The sequence below is a fragment of the Pocillopora verrucosa genome, chromosome 11 (genome assembly GCF_036669915.1).
Source record: "Pocillopora verrucosa isolate sample1 chromosome 11, ASM3666991v2, whole genome shotgun sequence".
Taxonomy (NCBI): Eukaryota; Metazoa; Cnidaria; class Anthozoa; order Scleractinia; family Pocilloporidae; genus Pocillopora; species Pocillopora verrucosa.
This window is the reverse complement of record NC_089322.1, coordinates 8,480,054-8,495,890: the sequence shown is the minus strand read 5'-3', so window position 1 is coordinate 8,495,890 and position 15,837 is coordinate 8,480,054. Positions and strand designations below refer to the sequence as shown.

The 15,837-nt window shown below is 37.9% G+C and overlaps 2 protein-coding genes across 5 annotated transcripts; one reads left to right on the top strand and one right to left on the bottom strand.

Annotated features, from left to right (window-relative positions):
- Positions 1–56: 56 nt before the first annotated feature.
- LOC131789862 (uncharacterized) lies at positions 57–15,171 on the top strand. 2 transcript variants are annotated; one of them, XM_059107046.2, is made up of 8 exons: positions 57–352; positions 9,444–9,571; positions 9,800–9,876; positions 11,028–11,134; positions 11,397–11,504; positions 11,673–11,777; positions 12,013–12,399; positions 12,790–15,171. In XM_059107046.2, exons 4-8 carry the CDS (start codon positions 11,053–11,055, stop codon positions 13,179–13,181), a joined length of 1,074 nt encoding a protein of 357 aa, XP_058963029.2. In that variant the 5' UTR covers positions 57–352; positions 9,444–9,571; positions 9,800–9,876; positions 11,028–11,052; the 3' UTR covers positions 13,182–15,171. The 2 variants fall into 2 exon arrangements, with proteins under 2 accessions (XP_058963029.2, XP_066030294.1); XM_066174197.1 differs by lacking the exons at positions 57–352; positions 9,444–9,571 and adding an exon at positions 9,662–9,690.
- LOC131789860 (putative histone-lysine N-methyltransferase PRDM6) lies at positions 861–9,570 on the bottom strand. 3 transcript variants are annotated; one of them, XM_059107043.2, is made up of 5 exons: positions 9,321–9,570; positions 4,655–5,003; positions 2,403–2,692; positions 2,060–2,309; positions 861–1,932 (listed from the first exon to the last, which is right to left on the bottom strand). In XM_059107043.2, the coding sequence occupies exons 2-5, from the start codon at positions 4,887–4,889 to the stop codon at positions 1,331–1,333; spliced, it is 1,377 nt and encodes a 458-aa protein (XP_058963026.1). In that variant the 5' UTR covers positions 4,890–5,003; positions 9,321–9,570; the 3' UTR covers positions 861–1,330. The 3 variants fall into 3 exon arrangements, with proteins under 3 accessions (XP_058963026.1, XP_058963027.1, XP_058963028.1); XM_059107044.2 differs by lacking the exon at positions 9,321–9,570 and adding an exon at positions 6,043–6,474; XM_059107045.2 differs by lacking the exon at positions 9,321–9,570 and adding an exon at positions 5,145–5,359.
- Positions 15,172–15,837: the final 666 nt, after the last annotated feature.

Sequence of the window (15,837 nt, the reverse complement as noted above, 5' to 3'; positions counted from 1 at the left end):
GAATATGTATGAGCAAAAGAACTGCCTCTACCCTGCCTCCTAAATACTGGTGACGATATGGTTGCGTGACAATCCAGTAACAATCCAGTAACGAGTATGGTGACACGATGAAATAACCGGGGATACCGGTAGACTGTTGTCACAGCATTTGTCGCAGAAATTATGGGACGTTTGGTTTACTGACAAGCAAGTAACTTTTGGTGGGTGCAGTGGCGGTGAAAAGTAAGGAAGGCGGGTCAAAATCTGTATTTGAGAGGCAATCGGAGATGGCAACGAACATACCGAAAGTTCCAACTTATTCTCGAAAACAACGCCGAAATGACGACTCAAGTTGGTTTCTACGGACATAAAGGTAGGAAATTTAAAAATATTTCTTAATATTTCTTATTTAAACTGCATTTAGGTCAAAACACGTGGTGCCATCTGAAATAAACCGTTAACTAACCATTGAGACTTCGAAAAGTCCTCGCGTTGCACAAATTAATTTAGCCAAAAACTTTTAACAGGAATGTGCAGAAAATATTACCTGAAGCTTGATTAATTTGAAGATTTTGCATAGGATGAAAGTTAATTTTGTTTTGGAGCGTCAGTGAAATGCATGTTTGCTTAATTAAGCTTAGTGGTAAACAGTCCTATATAATAGAGTTGCCCAGCTCCTCCTAAAATCAATCCAGTGTTTATTTGGAGATTATGAAAGGTGGGTTGAGTGCTTTGAAGGTAGTAGAATTATTTATTTCCCTTAGCGGAGCTGTCATATACTTTTGGAGTGTTTTAGCAAAGAATACCATCCGGATTTCTATTATTTGGATTTTTCTTTGAAACGAGCCGCATATCTGCTTTTTGCCAACGCCTGCAAATGGTGAAATGTTGGCACAGTCTTTATTCAATTTTCATTTTATTCCACGTGAAAATGTTACATGCATTTGAAACTTGTCATGTGCAAAGCATCTGAAAAGCAGTTGAATAGCTGTGAGAAGAAATATTTTCCAAACAATGTCTATGTACGCCTTTTAATTCGAGTTACTTGGATGACTGTTCGTTCAAGCCACAATTTATATATTTTTCCATTTATTTTCTTAACAAATACAGTTTTGCAAGTTCTCTGTGTCTTTTTCAATATTTAAAACACCTTTTAACCTATCAAGCAATTGGGCAGTCATTTGAATAACTTGTTTACACGACAAACCAAACTCCATATGACAGTTTTCTTAGGAAAGAGGCCGAGATACGTGAGTTCGCCACTAAAAGTGACCTGTTTTTTATGAATGGTTGCGTTAAAAGATGACAATTGATTTGAAATTATAAATTCTCGAATATGCTTTATTTTCCTCTAAAAATGAAACTCTTGGCTTGCTCTATCGTGTCTTGGCGACGCTTTCACTGGACCGAGGGTTCCCTCGGTCATATGTACTCGTACGTGCTGGTTTAACAAAGCAGCGCTGGCAAAGGCGCTTGCGCAATAGCCACATCTGAAAGGCCTTTCATTAACATGTGTCTCCATGTGTGTACGGTACTCTAGGGGATGAGAAAACGATTGGTTACAGTGCGAACAAGTCAAGTTCTTCCCTCCATTGATACCATTACAATGATGCACTTCAAGTTGTTCTCGATTTGTAAATGCTTTAAAGCACTGGTTGCACCTCCAGGTAAAATCGTCTGCTGGATCAAAACGCGCAGGCGTCCTGGTTTGTTGTTTGTACCCGTAGCCTCGTCCGCGATACGAGGTTGTTCTTCTATCCTCGGTCAGCATCACGTGATCTTGCTCTGATTTGCTCGATTCGGCAGGTTCATTTCTTCGCAAGGGAGGCCGGCCCCTTTGTGCTGGTGCATGGTCTGTAAGATTTCTCCTGGCCCCTGGCTCAATTGTTTCGTTTTTATCCGCTCTGGCCCGAGACCTTTCTTGGGCGACCAGATCCCGAGGGGGGTGGACCCCTGTTGATAGACATTGGATTTAAGTCACTTAACTACCAAATCAGAATGACGTGGAGGAAAGTGTGGGTGTAGTAAAAGAGTTGCAGGTGCCCATTACACTTTCCACCACGGTCATAGAAACACTCACCTCTACTTCCAGAATCACTGAGTGCCACAGGAACCCCCATGAATTGTGAATATCTTGTATCGTACCACACTAGCAGCTCCTGCCCAGGTAGAATCTCTCGGATTGTCCTGTAATAGACACAGCCATGATATTGAAATACCACCATGTTCTGTTCTTTCTTGTGTCGAGCGCAGCGAACAAACCGCATCCAGCTGGAATTAGCTTCATCTCTGCCATCAAGATAATGACTGACCTGGCCATCATGGAACACCTGAAGAAGAAAACATCAAATTAAATGCACTTTACCAGAGAGTTTTCTTAACAGGAATCACCTTCAGTGGTGTTATGATTAGAAATTTTTTACCTCCCACATATATTCCGTCTCTGTTTCAACTTTGATGTCTTCTGGTCGCACAAGCTTTCCCTCGTAAGGCCCGATCCAGGTCCCTGCGGGTATTCTCTTTCTTGCACACACTCCGTAGCCAACACAAGGAATGCTGGATGTACACAAGCATACCTCGTCCGGAAATTTGAGAATAGATCCGTTTTCCAAAGGACTATGGGATTGCCCAGCACTGACAAGTTTTCTAAGAGAGTGCAAAGGCCCATGCATCGGACATTCTCCATCATGTTTCTCGTTGCAAATATCGCACCCTATAAACACAAGTGGTGATTAGCTGGAACAAGTTAAAATAACCAACAGGAATCATTTTTGGTTTAATGTATGAATGACAGCAATGAAAGCCGAGTTTTGCTTATGGTTCGTTAATTATTAAACTTTGATAATGAACAATTGCTGTTAGGGGAAAATCGTTCGACTGTTAATGTAAATAACGGTTATTTAAAAAAGAACGAAATCTCAATAGCCCTTCGTGAGAGCGATGATGGCGAAGTGCTAACGCTTGAAACGTCAGCTTTGAAATTCTTAACGGTGGCCAATTTACATTATGAACTCAGTTAATAATGCCAAAATTATCTGGTTATATTCCCCTACCGACGCTACACCACAGTTTCTTTTAAAAACCACCCACTTCATCCACAGCTGTTAAGCCCGAAGAAGAAAAGTTCGCGTGACAATTTTGAGTTGGCGACAACATAGGCCAATTTCGATAGGCCAAGTTCATAAACAACCCATCAAGTTGTTTGTTTCACTACCAGACATTTGTTGAAGTCGTTTACATGTGGTTTTCTGCTGAAAGCCAATCCTGATAGAGCGTAGCTGGTCGCTTTTCATTTAATAGGTTGAAAGAATGTATTCAGAATATAAACAATGCCAGGTTGTACCTCCCTTAACCACATGGAAACAATAATAATCTGAAACTGTTCTTATTTGTCAAAATACATTGAATTCTTCATCTCACTTGTCTCCGGCGATTAATTTAATTTTAGATGAGTTCCATGTTTCCTTGACTGCTTATAAAGTAACCTCGTACACTGATAGTTCTATTCCTAAAATAAAACTCAGTAATTCACTATCATCGGTCCAACGTTGTAAAAATTGAATAATAGATGAGAATTTCTAAGAATTTTCCCATAGCTTGTATTGGAATCTGCCTTTATCAATAATTTTTTCACCCTATATAACCCGAAATCATGTTCCGCAAATACCAATTATTATCTCCGTCGTCAAAAATAAATTTTTATGGCAAAAGTTACAGAATTAAGCATAGTGAATATGTCTCTGTTAACTTCATTTTTTTGTTTCTCTCTTACTTGGTATGTAAGGAGCTAACTCAAATTATTTGCATATTTAATATGCATAAATCGCATCCCTGACGCAGATCACAACTTATAAATTTACTAACTTGAAAAATGAGATGAATTGATTAACTGGTTCAAAACTATGTGACCAGTTCGCGAGGGGATTATTTATGAATTGGTTAGTGAGACTGTAAACTAGCAAATCACAGTCCTCGGTGTGGGGTCGATATCCGAAACAGATCGGTTTGTATCAAATTATTAACAAACAGTTCTAGCGTTTGGACAATTAAGAGACTGAATAGTTGATATTGAAATAATTTTAGTCTTACATCCAAAACTCGTGTTTTAAATCAGAAGAACAGGACCCTTGGAGGTCTCATTCTAAACCTGCCATGTTTCATCCGATCGCTCCTTAGTTTGTTTATTTTCTTCCTGCAAACATTTGGTAAGAATAAAACTTGCCTGGCTGGTTATCTTCCATTCTCATGTCAGATTTTGTTTGTGCGAATATCGTTTAAACGAAGAGGGAACGTTGAGGATAGCATCATAAAAGTTTTAAAGGAACTTGATAAAGTTTATGAAAACTACGCGCTTCTCTACTAGCGATTTTGGATAATTATTTTCATAGTAATGAATGTGAACCTTTCTGCCCTCGCGCAAAGTCGCGAACGTCACGATAAATTAAGAGAAATTCATTCTTTTCTCGACTCCATCCAAAGTAAACAATAGTATATTAAAAGTGTAGATGAATGTTTCAGATACTAGCCCTGGTAAACTTATCAAAGCTTTATGCAGTTTATCTCGCAGTGAATTTTTCTTTATTGTTTTGAAGGAAGCTGTGTTTCGTTTCGTTTCGGTATGGCACCGTTATGAGACTTTCCAGACAATATTTACATCTCTGATGTTTATACTTACATGAAAAAGCTTTGTTAGACGCGCCATTTTCCAGTTGCGAAGCTTTTCTTCTCCGTTGCTGTAGTTGGATAGGATCCACTAGACGAATGGGCGTGTAGCCATACAAATAGTTGAACAAATCTTCAGCGGTTAGCTTAATCCTTTGGGTGGACGGCGGATTAGGCGAAGTTTGGAGTTGAACAGGAGAAGTTTTTCCTCCCTGTCTTGTTCGGTCCAACGTTGTAAATGTTGCCATTTGTAAAATCTCGACTTCGGAACAATCAGACTCGAGCTCGAAAAAAGCGTTGCTATAGCTGATGATCTTTACTGTAGGTTTCACGTTAGTAAAGGAAGTTTAACAAGCAGAAACCTATGAAAAATGGAAAAGTATATCAATAAATTATCACACAACGCTCTATCGGCTCTTCTCACCAGGTGCCATATTCTTGGCCTTATACAAATGACATAAGTTGGAAAGGAAATTATTCATGCTTTGTCAAATGAAGCGTACACCGTCACCTGCTCCACGTTTTGAAAAATTGATGAAGGCTAAATAACTTCTTGGCGGTAAAACAAGCTTCTTTTCTTCGCCAAGGCAGGTAGTCGCTCTACCATTATTTTGACAGAATATTTGTGGCACGTGCCGGCAGGCCCACCAAACTTCAGCTTATCGAATAATTTACGACCGAAATTATTCACTCCGACAAGACTGAACAAAAAGGAACGCTTTCCATAACACTTTGCGCTCTTACTCCAAATGACAGTACTGTATGATATCTTTGTCACGGTTTTTCTGTCGATAATGCCTGATGGGCAGCTCTGGTGAAGTTGTCTTAATGCCTTCCTTACTGACCGACACAATGTGTCACGGGTAATTTAACAAGCAAACACAAAACTTTAATAGACACTTTCCCGAATTTTCGGTGAAGGAAATATTATCAAAATGTCTAGTTTTAGCGGTAAAAAGAAATCTGATATGAAGTAAAAAAAATCAGCGCTATTGAAACTGATCGTTAGTTGATATGAAATCTGTAGAAAAAATTTGTTCCGCACCGAAGCCACAATATTATTGTTTCGAAGTCGTACAGCTCTCGCAGTCAAAACCCTAAGGTTAAAATAACCAAGCTTTCCATATCTACCGTGGTTTTAGCTATAAGAAATATTTTACTATCTCCGATAAAATTATCTTTGGCGTTCTTGATCTTCAAAATTTAGGAATTCCTGAGCACCTGCGTGAGCGAATACATTAGTAGCTTGAGATATAGGCAGAATCTAATCAACCTTTAACTTAAAGTTTCCTTGAAATTTCTTGTTCTCTAATATTATTTTTCTCTAGGCTACTGAAATGTCGTATAAATGGAAATGCCATATAACAAAGACAATTTACAAGTTATCTGAAAACTTCTTACCTGAACTAGAGATGCAAAGTAAAATTTTAGTCTGTCTCTAAATTACGCAATGAAAGGTAAACTCCATCAGGTCTTTCCAAAAATATGAGTCTTTCGCAAGATTTTTCGCGTCGCTTCCGCTCGTAAAGATCTCAGAAGCAGGCGAGAGTCTGTGCTATGGAACACGTGCGTTTCTTTGATTTGACGAGCACGTGTTTAATCTTGAACCAGCAAAAATGTTGAGGAGGAGTTTACCAAACGGATATCCGAAATGGGAAGCGATTTAAGACAAAAAATTTCCGTGTTCTTTGTAGAAACGAAAATGTTTTGAGAAATGTAAAGGCAGTTCTAACACAAAAATTAGATGCTTCTAAGAGATTCTCCTGCGAATCTGTTCGATCGGCTCACAAAGTCAACCTCGTACTTGGCTGTACTAGAGTACCTGGCGTGAGTAGAAAGCGCTAGAGATAGAAAGAGAGAAAGCTAGTGAAAAGTTTGACTTGTTAATAATTGATTACGTTCCTGGGTTAAGTGACAACAGATTCAATCAATATGAAATTTCAATAATTAATTTTGTGTTTTGAAAATAGCTTCAATTGTTTGCTAGAGAAAGTTATTAAATATGGATGACCTGTCAAGTAGGTTTCCATAATTCATAGCGCTGGCATTTTATGGCAGTGAAAATTTACCTCGCATTCCGACTTAAATATTCTGTTCTATGTTGACGAAAGAAATGAACTTTAATCAACTCTGAAACAAGGTGAAAATGATAAAAACTTAGGCGGAGCTTTCGAAAAAGACCATTTTAAAAATTGGCAGTTGTCTCACGCGGATGTTCCTGTTTCGAAGATGTTTGCCCGAAGGAGAATATACTCCACACAACATCCAAAGCTGAAACTTTGATGAAAAAGGTTATTTTTTAAGGAGTCTCTGTTCGATTAACTTTGTTCTTTTATTTGGCTCCAAAACATGCGAAGCAAATATTTATGTTAGGGTCGGAAAAGAATACATTGCGATTTGTTACTCAAGGCTTTTGAGAATTTCCTTGACTAAAACTACTACCAGAATACTGAGACGCAATTTTTATATTTGACATATTTATTGCTAATCAAGAAATGTTCCTGAAACTGTGGTTGCTTTAGGAGACCACTATTCATTCGGAAAAGTGGGAACCTTTTAGTCAGGTTCATTGGGCCTCTTTAATTTTTCATAAGGGTTGTCTCGCTTGTTAGCTGTGTGTAATTGAGATCTTTCCAATCTAAACATAGGAAACAGTTTATGGTAAGCTATGAAATAATGATCAAACTCAAATAGAATATTTAGCACTGGAGTTATCTGACATTAAACAATGCAGTTCCATAGACTTTTGTTCTTTTTGTTTCAAAGGAATGAGTGTTTTTGACATATGTCAACGAAATCAGACTCTTCTAAAGCAAGCTCTTCAGTTTCTTTAATATTGCATTCATTTGATTGAATGTTAGAGAAATGAAGAACAAACTCGCTGTCGCGGAATATTAATTAGAAGGAACTGCTTCACTCCACAGAATCTTGTTGGACTGTAATGTAATTGACCTTTATTTGCGCTTGCCTATTAAGACCAAGGTAGCTTAGTGGGGTGCCTAAGGTAATAAAAACCAAAACTTGAAAAATACAAAATAAACCTGCAATTTATCTCCGATTAACCATTCGTTTCAAGCTAGAAAAGATTTTACAACACAAAATCACTTTATTAGTAATGCTTCATGTTTTGAGTTTTGGTCGTAACGTTGAAAATATGTCAAGTTTAGATACTGACAAAGTGTGTTATCTGGACACAAACATGAAGAGAGATGAAATCACTTTTTTTTTTAATCAGTGTTCAGCTTGGCAAAGCACAGAAACAAGATAAATCTAATCGGAAAAATTTGACTGGAATGTATATGAAAGAGTGCCGCTTTTTTCTGGTAATGCTATGTCAAAAGATAGCTACCTTATTTCCACCTCTGTTTCAATTAATCTTTATCACTGAATCTTTAAGCTATAAGAAATTACTCAAGAATCCACAACAAATGAAAAAAATTTGACGTATTGCTTTTATTGTCAAAAATGCTTAAAATGTCGCGAAAGAGGGAGTTCTTGAAAAGATAAAATCTCTTTATTGATATTCAATTTTCGCATGTCGCTATTTTTTCGTTATCATACGTCTTGGGGGAAAGTAGTAAAATATGATAAAAGGAGAGTTGAAATTAAAATCTAACCAAAGATTGATCACTTCGTAATGGTCATTCCTATGTTTAAATGCAATGTAATCTCTTGAACTACACTGATTTAGCCCTAAGAAATTTGGATCAAAACGCGCACGCAGTAACTTTTTAAATAATGAATCGGGAGCGATGGGAACTTGTCCTCATGGTAGTTTTTTTAAAGTTTTGGTTCGTGACATTTAAGTCAAATTGATTGCGCATGCTCCGACTTGGCAGGTGAGTCTCACCGGCGCGAAAATGAAATAGTAACTGTGCTAGTATGGATGAGTTTGAAACAACTTTTTCTATCAAAAAAGAATAACACTGTTTTTTAATTTGAGTAAGCCACGTTTGGAATCATATAATCGTGTTGCGCTGTTTTTATTATGATGTGAAAGCCTTTGATTATCTTTGTAGGGAATAAATACGAACATTGTATGGTATTTCAATTAATGACAATTTGCCGAGTTCTTTTTCTTTTGATCCCTAGTTTTTCTAGTCTGAGTTGTTGTTGGTGTCTCAAAATTGTTAAATGGATCCATTCTTAAGAATTGGTTCCACGCTTGATGATATAATTAGACAATTAAATGCAAAACAATATGTGGCTTTTGGCGGATTGAGCCACTCAGACTTTTGATAAACCTTTTCCTAATTTTACTCAAGAAAATTTCCGAGTAGCATGCGAGAACTTATGACTTAAACATCTATAAAAGACAGTCGGAGCTAAATAGATATAATTGATAATAATAATTTATCAAATAGGTTAATCTTGAGTCACGAATACGGAGAAACAGATGAACCTTTTAGAACCTTTTTATAAGATATGGAAACTTTTAGATTTTTTTTAAGAGATAACTGCACTGACCCAAGTCTTAATGCTTTCAATTCCTCGGAGATGAAAATTTGTTTATTTTTAGTTCGCAAGTTTAACCACCCTGTGAACGGAAAATTACTTTTTTTTTTACCACTTGATGAGTTAATTCAATAAATGACCACGATCTTGTTAGATTGATTCTTATACCTGACTCTAGATTACATCATGGCCTTCTAAAAGTTCATTTTATCAAATAAGCATACCTTTGAATTTCACGAATGATCCACGTCCTTCAGGCAAGGTTTACAGCTGTAAACTGCGTTGAAACTTCCATCGCCTATTGATGTCCATCAGGTTAAAAATTTCTTTCCATTTCATTTTATCAGAGAGACTTTTAACCTTCATGCGGTCATACTTTCCAACGATGGAATATTTCCGTAAATCAAGGGTCATTGTGCCACAGATGAGTTGACAAACAGCAAAAATCCAGTTAAGTTTAGGAGCTTAAGATGAGGTGGGTTAGTTTTCACAAATAATAGAGTAAATGAACATGAGTGAACTTTAGTGGTCTCAGTTGTTGATTTTCTGACAGATCAACCTGTCACCAAGCAGGTTATTTACTGGTAATGACGGGTGCGCTTCATTTCCACAAATCTTTTTTTGAACGATTTATCAGTTTATCACAAATTATCTTAAATATTTCCTTTCCTCTAATTTCCATCTGTCTTTCGTGGACTTACAGGTTTGAGCACATACGAATTCAAGATACCGACGGTTGAACCAACACGGTGTCAATGATGCGATTTTGGTATTAAACAGGTTAGTTGGAGACAAATTTCTGTTTTTATCACAGATCTTTGTAATTGAGGGTGAACTTTGTGAGGTTGTGATCAATTCTTTATTTTTTTCTATCATCTCTACTATTACCATAAATGTTAAATTTCCTAAAGAGTATCTGCTCACTTCAAATCAAATGCCTGGTACTACAAGATGTCAACAGGAGGCGAGGCAGACCAATAGTAATTAGGGGGTGGTGTCTGTCCCGTGAGATCTACAAATTGATCAGCGAACCAAGAATTCTAAGTGCATTTCCTAGTGGAGATTTTGTATAAGCTCATCAAACAGCGCATGACAGCAGCCATAATTTAAGATCATTATTTGAAATTGGCGCCAAGTGGGTTCTCAGACGCTGTGTTTGACAGGCAGGACTGTCATTTACTTTCAACCTGTTCGATGCAGTTCTACATCATATGATTAACTGTGACGATGATACTTGCCACAGAATTATAAAACTCAAGCTGCCAAGCTTGTATCGATGATTACGCTCAGTTTGACCTCGACATGAGGTTGACGAGGCGTGAACACAATTCTGTTACATAGATGATTTTTCCCTCCATTGTGAAGCCTCTCTCCGAGTTATTCTTAATTGTAACCAACTAAAGGTGCAAAAAGAGCGAACATTTTCCGCTTCACTTCACTTATTTTTACTCCCGAAAAAGATTGATGAATTAAACTTGCCTGACTATGCAGTCTGTACTGGGTGCGAACACTGGGTGCCCCCTTCTCCACTCCCAGTCGGCCACGCCTTGTCCTCTCTTTACGGTAGAGAGCAATCAGAGATTGTTCCGGCAATTCTTCTTACCAAAAGACCCTGGCTGTAGAAATTGGAAATTTCCGCATAAGTCACCTTTTTTATTTGTTATTTACACACCAAATGTATAACACGATACCTTCAATGTTTGTTTCCCTCTCTCACCGTTCTATACCTAAAATAAGTGCTACTCTTTACAAATATGGTGGTGTATATTTAGCATCTCTTTCGGTTATTGCTTCAGTCAAAATCTTTAGTTCTTGTTTTTTGAGCTTTTTGTGAAAAAGTCAAAACGAGAAATTTTATTACCACGAGCCACATATATGCTTTCCTCTATACTATTTGCTTTTTTTTCTGATGTAAATTTTTTTTTCGACAGGCTGCTGTTTGTGAAGTGTTTTACCATGATTACACTTTTAACATTTCTTCTCCCGATTTTGCTTCATGAATGCAATGTCATTGGAAACGTCACTGCAGCATCAAATAGTAAGTAAACAAGTCTTCTTGAAAACAAACGTTTCAACTCGGATATTGCATCTAGTCAACAGCTGACACTAAACGGCAATGTGGCTTCCCAGATAAATATCCTAATAAAACAAGGCTAAAGGGAGTGATGCTGAAGTCCACACTTCAGCTAAGAAAGGCAGATTATCACGAGAATACTCACGACTAAGTTAATCAACGAAATATCATACCGACAGTATTTCTCAGTCTAATTTCGTTCTTTCAAACAACAATTTGTTCTCAGATAAAACCTGTTGGACCGAATGCACAAAAACATGTGGTGGTGGAATGCAAGTCACTTGTCTAAATAACACGACAATAACGAGAGCCTGCAATACAAGGCGCTGTCCAGGTTAGTATGGGTATGTCCCTTTTGGCTTTTAGTGTTTATGCTGCTTGGGAACAAAAAAGGGTGAACTTAAGCCAGAACTGGAGACATCTTTTTCATGTTAGATATACCATTTATCGTGTAAGATAGCAATGCTCAATTTTTTTTTCATTTTTCATGAACAAACCTCAGGGGATCCCGAGTGGACGAAGTGCACTTTATCTTGTGGCGGAGGGATACAGAAGAACATTGACAATAGCAGTATTCTGCGAACGTGTAATACTATGCCTTGTCCAGGTAAGTAATTATTATTAGTTTTAGGTCGGTCTCCCGGTTTGAAAACAAGACCAATTTTTTCATAACTATTTATGATTTATTGCGTGCTCAGCAAGAGAGGATATACATATTCTTCTCTTGCTGGCCGGTAAAAGTCAATAGTAAAAATCATACGTCATCCTTGCTCTCAGCTCCCAGTGTCATAAAACACCGCATGAGTTCGTACCCAGCTTTCTGTGCTATCACATTCTTACAGGAGATGCGGGGTGTTTATCTGCTTACCTTAGCTTCGAACACGTTTACGATCACATTGTCTACGACGAGTCACATAATGGCAACGCTGGAACAATGCATGGATGCGCGCGCATCGTAAGCAATGGTAAATTTGGCAAAGGATTGCAACTGAGCGAAGATGGAAATGTAACATTTGATGTAGAAAAATTTAGCAATCGACCAACAGATGCAATTACTATATCTTTGTGGCTTAATTTATCACAAGTCAATGGTTCACACGAGCTTTTTTTCACTTGCGGCACTCCTGAGCTCTATAATATGGGTGATTATCATTTTGCAATCGAAGATGGGAAAGTCCATTGGCTTGAGGAACTTCCTGGAAGTGGAACGCGTTTTAATGTTTCTTCAAGTATGTATCTCACCTTTTTATCTTTTTATACAAATTTCTGACTGTTTTCATTCTAAATCATCATTTTTCTTTAGCTCTCTTTCACAAATGCGCTTTGCAACTTGTCTATAGTAAGCTAAGAGACAGAAACTTGTTCGCTTGATCTAGTCCCATGGAGACAACTCAGGGGTCTATGTGTCCATGCAGCAGAAAAAAATTAGTTCTATCGCCAGTTCTCCGACTATTGTCCGTCCTCTTATATTTCTTACAGTTTAAGTAAGTTTCATGGGTTTTCGTTTACAGATCTGTACATTTAAGCAAACAAAAATAATCAAGGCTTGCACAGTGAGCTGCAAATATTTACTGTTGCCATAGCACGATCTCTTTTGATTACCTTAACTTGTTTCACAGATATTACAATAAAAAGCGGTACGTGGTACCACATCACAGGGACCTACAGACAAAGCACAGGGAGGGCACGACTTTACATTAATGGACTCCTGTCAAATGAAGTGCGACCTTCGATGACTCCAAAACGGTCAGCAGTACCTAAGCCCAATAATACCACGCATGCGCAATGGAAGTGTGCCAATTTAGGCAGTTCACCGAAAGAGAAGCCTTTACAAGGCATTATAGATGAATTTCGGATCTTTAAATGCGAGCTCTTACCACAAGAAATTATGGATTTGTACAATAAGAATACTGTCAAGAAATTTCGAATTCCAGCACGAAAATCAAATTCGTTAATGAGACAACCCCTATGGCGAAAAGACTTTTCTGAATCTCTTTCCTTAAAAAAATAATGATCTCTATGCATGGAAAGTTTATAAAACTTCGATCACTGAACAGTTGTATCGCCTATTGCTGTACCAGCTGCTTTCATTTTTCGGATATATTCTTCTAAAGTTTACAGAGGATGAAATTTGAAGTAGATTATTTATTCCAACGTGTTTTGTGTCACTATGAGGAAGGAGTGGGAATATGCTAAAATAAGGAACACCGGACAATGGAACACGCCGGGACACCGCGGACTAAAAGTAACGATAATAGTGAAATAAAAAGAATTAATATATATTATATATTATAAAAAAGAATTGAAAAGAATGAAATTATGTGTGGTTCGTGCCCTTGCCCCACGTGGCAAGTCCGCCGTCAAGTTTTCCGTTCACCAATAACCTCGTTGTAGGTGCCAGGAGGACTGGTGCTGTCGATGCGTTGCTCTATTTCAGTAGCGTAAATAACTTAAACACGAGGAAAAGCTCTCAGCTTTAGGAGCGAGTTATAGATAAGCGCACAAATTAAGATATGGCATTGAGCTATCGGAGCTAAGAAAACACTCACGCAATAAGGAAGCTTCCCGTCTGAAACACAGACAGAGCAGTAAAAAGATAGATTTCTTGTTTGCAAACACAAGAAATATTATCAAAGCTTGAAGTGATAGCAGTAGACTTTGCAATGGACACTTATATAACCTTGCCTTTCTTACTGTTTAAGAAAACCGCAGAGCATCTGTGGCGATGTTATCAGTCAGTCGAAAATCAAGATGGCGGGCACTACTCTGACTGAGAGCGTAAACAATTCCTAATTGATTTTTTTTTTCATTTTATTACTTTTAATGTTTCGCGGTGTTCCAGAATGTTCCCGTGTTGAAAGATATTCCGGTGCTTTGACGCATTCCAGCCTTCCGGTTTGTTACTGTGTTCCGGCATGTTCCAGTGTTCCAGCATGTTGCGGTGTTCCGGCATGTTACGGTGTTCCGGAGCGTTCCAGTGTTCCAACATTTTACTTTTAATCCATCCAATATCTCATTAGCTGAAGTTGTTTGGACAAGTCTCTCGACTCTCATTATTTCAAATTGATTGCGTGACATATTCCTATCTGCCGATGAACACCGCAACGTAACGCCGATGAACGCTCCGGTTAATAAAAGTTCGGTAGTGAAAGAAATGGCATCCATCTTGCTCAATCTGAATATTACCCAACACTAAACAAGTTAAATTCTTCGCCACGTGGTAAGAAATTTTCCACGAAAAAGATAGCACATGCCTGTTTTTCTGTATGAGCTTGGACTCACTCCTTCGTTAAATTTTTTTTATGCCCAACACCGAACATGTCGCAATGTCTTAGTCGATTTTCTAATCTTGTCCTCAAGAGGAACCACGAGGGATTCCTCAAAGACAAAAGACGGAAGTACGTTCAAGACCAGTATTAATTTCTCATCATCAAGGCCTTTTTCGCCACCGGCGCAATTAGAGCAGATGATGATCTCCATAGGAGAAACCTTCCTCGCTTCTCTAACATTTCTTGTTAAAAGGCAGGCCCCCTTTAGAAAACTACTATGAAATTAGTGCTGCAAAGAAAAATAAACTGAACATTCTTTGTGTTAAAATGATATGCACAACAGGCAGTATGGGTTGTGAAGAGTAAACAAAAACCATGCATAGTCGCCTGAAATTTGAAATACTGAATGCACAAGCTCTCATTGAAGGTATCTGTTTTCGTTTCGTGTAAATTCTTTTTGTAAACTATAAAATTGAAAAGTAGCTTTGTAGACTTAACAAATTTAATGGAACACGTGTCTTTCAACACCACCGGGACGTAACTGATAAAGCTCTTACGTTGAAAGCCTTATCAAGCTTGTCCATCAGTCATCAGTGCTGAAGAGAATAGGACGAAAGAAATTTGTTATGAAAACAAGTGATGAAAGTAAATTTCCTTATTAATTTCACACAATGAGAATTTTATTGGAAAAGTTAGCCAAAGAGATCTATTAAAACAAAACGCGTTGAGTGAGGTCCCGATTCTGACCATATCATTGCGCCTTAACTCTAAGCTGACAACCTGCGAATTCTGATCCTCAAATTCATGTGCAGATTGACGTTTGTATTAGTGTTACACACCCTGGAACTTTCTCACCAGACCTGTTGTCTGTAAAATAATCTCGACACACTTCATGTGACACTAATTTTTTGTTTCATCTAACCCCTATATTAACGCTACTTCGCAAAGTCGTTAGAGTGGAAACCCTAAATCGATGTGGCCCTTCCTTCGAAAGGGACAAAATACATGCAATTTAAAAACGGTTTCGCGTCTTTGAATACCGCGTGTTAAAGAAACCCCTAAGAGTGAAGTGTTTTTGCGAGGGACGCATTTGGACATTTGCTATTGGTTTGCTGCGAGAATAATTACGAACAAAAGAGCCGACCCTGCACGTGTAAGTGATTGAGACTTTCAAAATTAATTTAGGTGTGGGGGACACACAGGAAGACTGAAAAGGACTACGTAATATTGATGTATAAAGTAATAATTAGCTTAATTGCACCGATCGATCAAACACATTATTTTAACGATAAATGCATTGTTCATCAGTGTACCTCCCTTATAGTTTAATGGAAGTTTTTCTTGCGACGCAACTGCCCCAGCACAGTGAGCAGAGAGACCAGCACATATATCAAACTG

Coding starts and splice junctions, on each gene's coding strand:
- LOC131789862 (XM_059107046.2), top strand. CDS start 11,053: ATGATTACACTTTTAACATTTCTTCTCCCGATTTTGCTTCATGAATGC. Junction 11,135..11,396: donor CGTCACTGCAGCATCAAATA/GTAAGTAAACAA, acceptor ATTTGTTCTCAG/ATAAAACCTGTTGGACCGAA. Junction 11,505..11,672: donor CAATACAAGGCGCTGTCCAG/GTTAGTATGGGT, acceptor AACAAACCTCAG/GGGATCCCGAGTGGACGAAG.
- LOC131789860 (XM_059107043.2), bottom strand. CDS start 4,889: ATGGCAACATTTACAACGTTGGACCGAACAAGACAGGGAGGAAAAACT. Junction 2,693..4,654: donor GTCTAACAAAGCTTTTTCAT/GTAAGTATAAAC, acceptor TTGTGTTTATAG/GGTGCGATATTTGCAACGAG. Junction 1,933..2,059: donor CAGTGATTCTGGAAGTAGAG/GTGAGTGTTTCT, acceptor GTCTATCAACAG/GGGTCCACCCCCCTCGGGAT.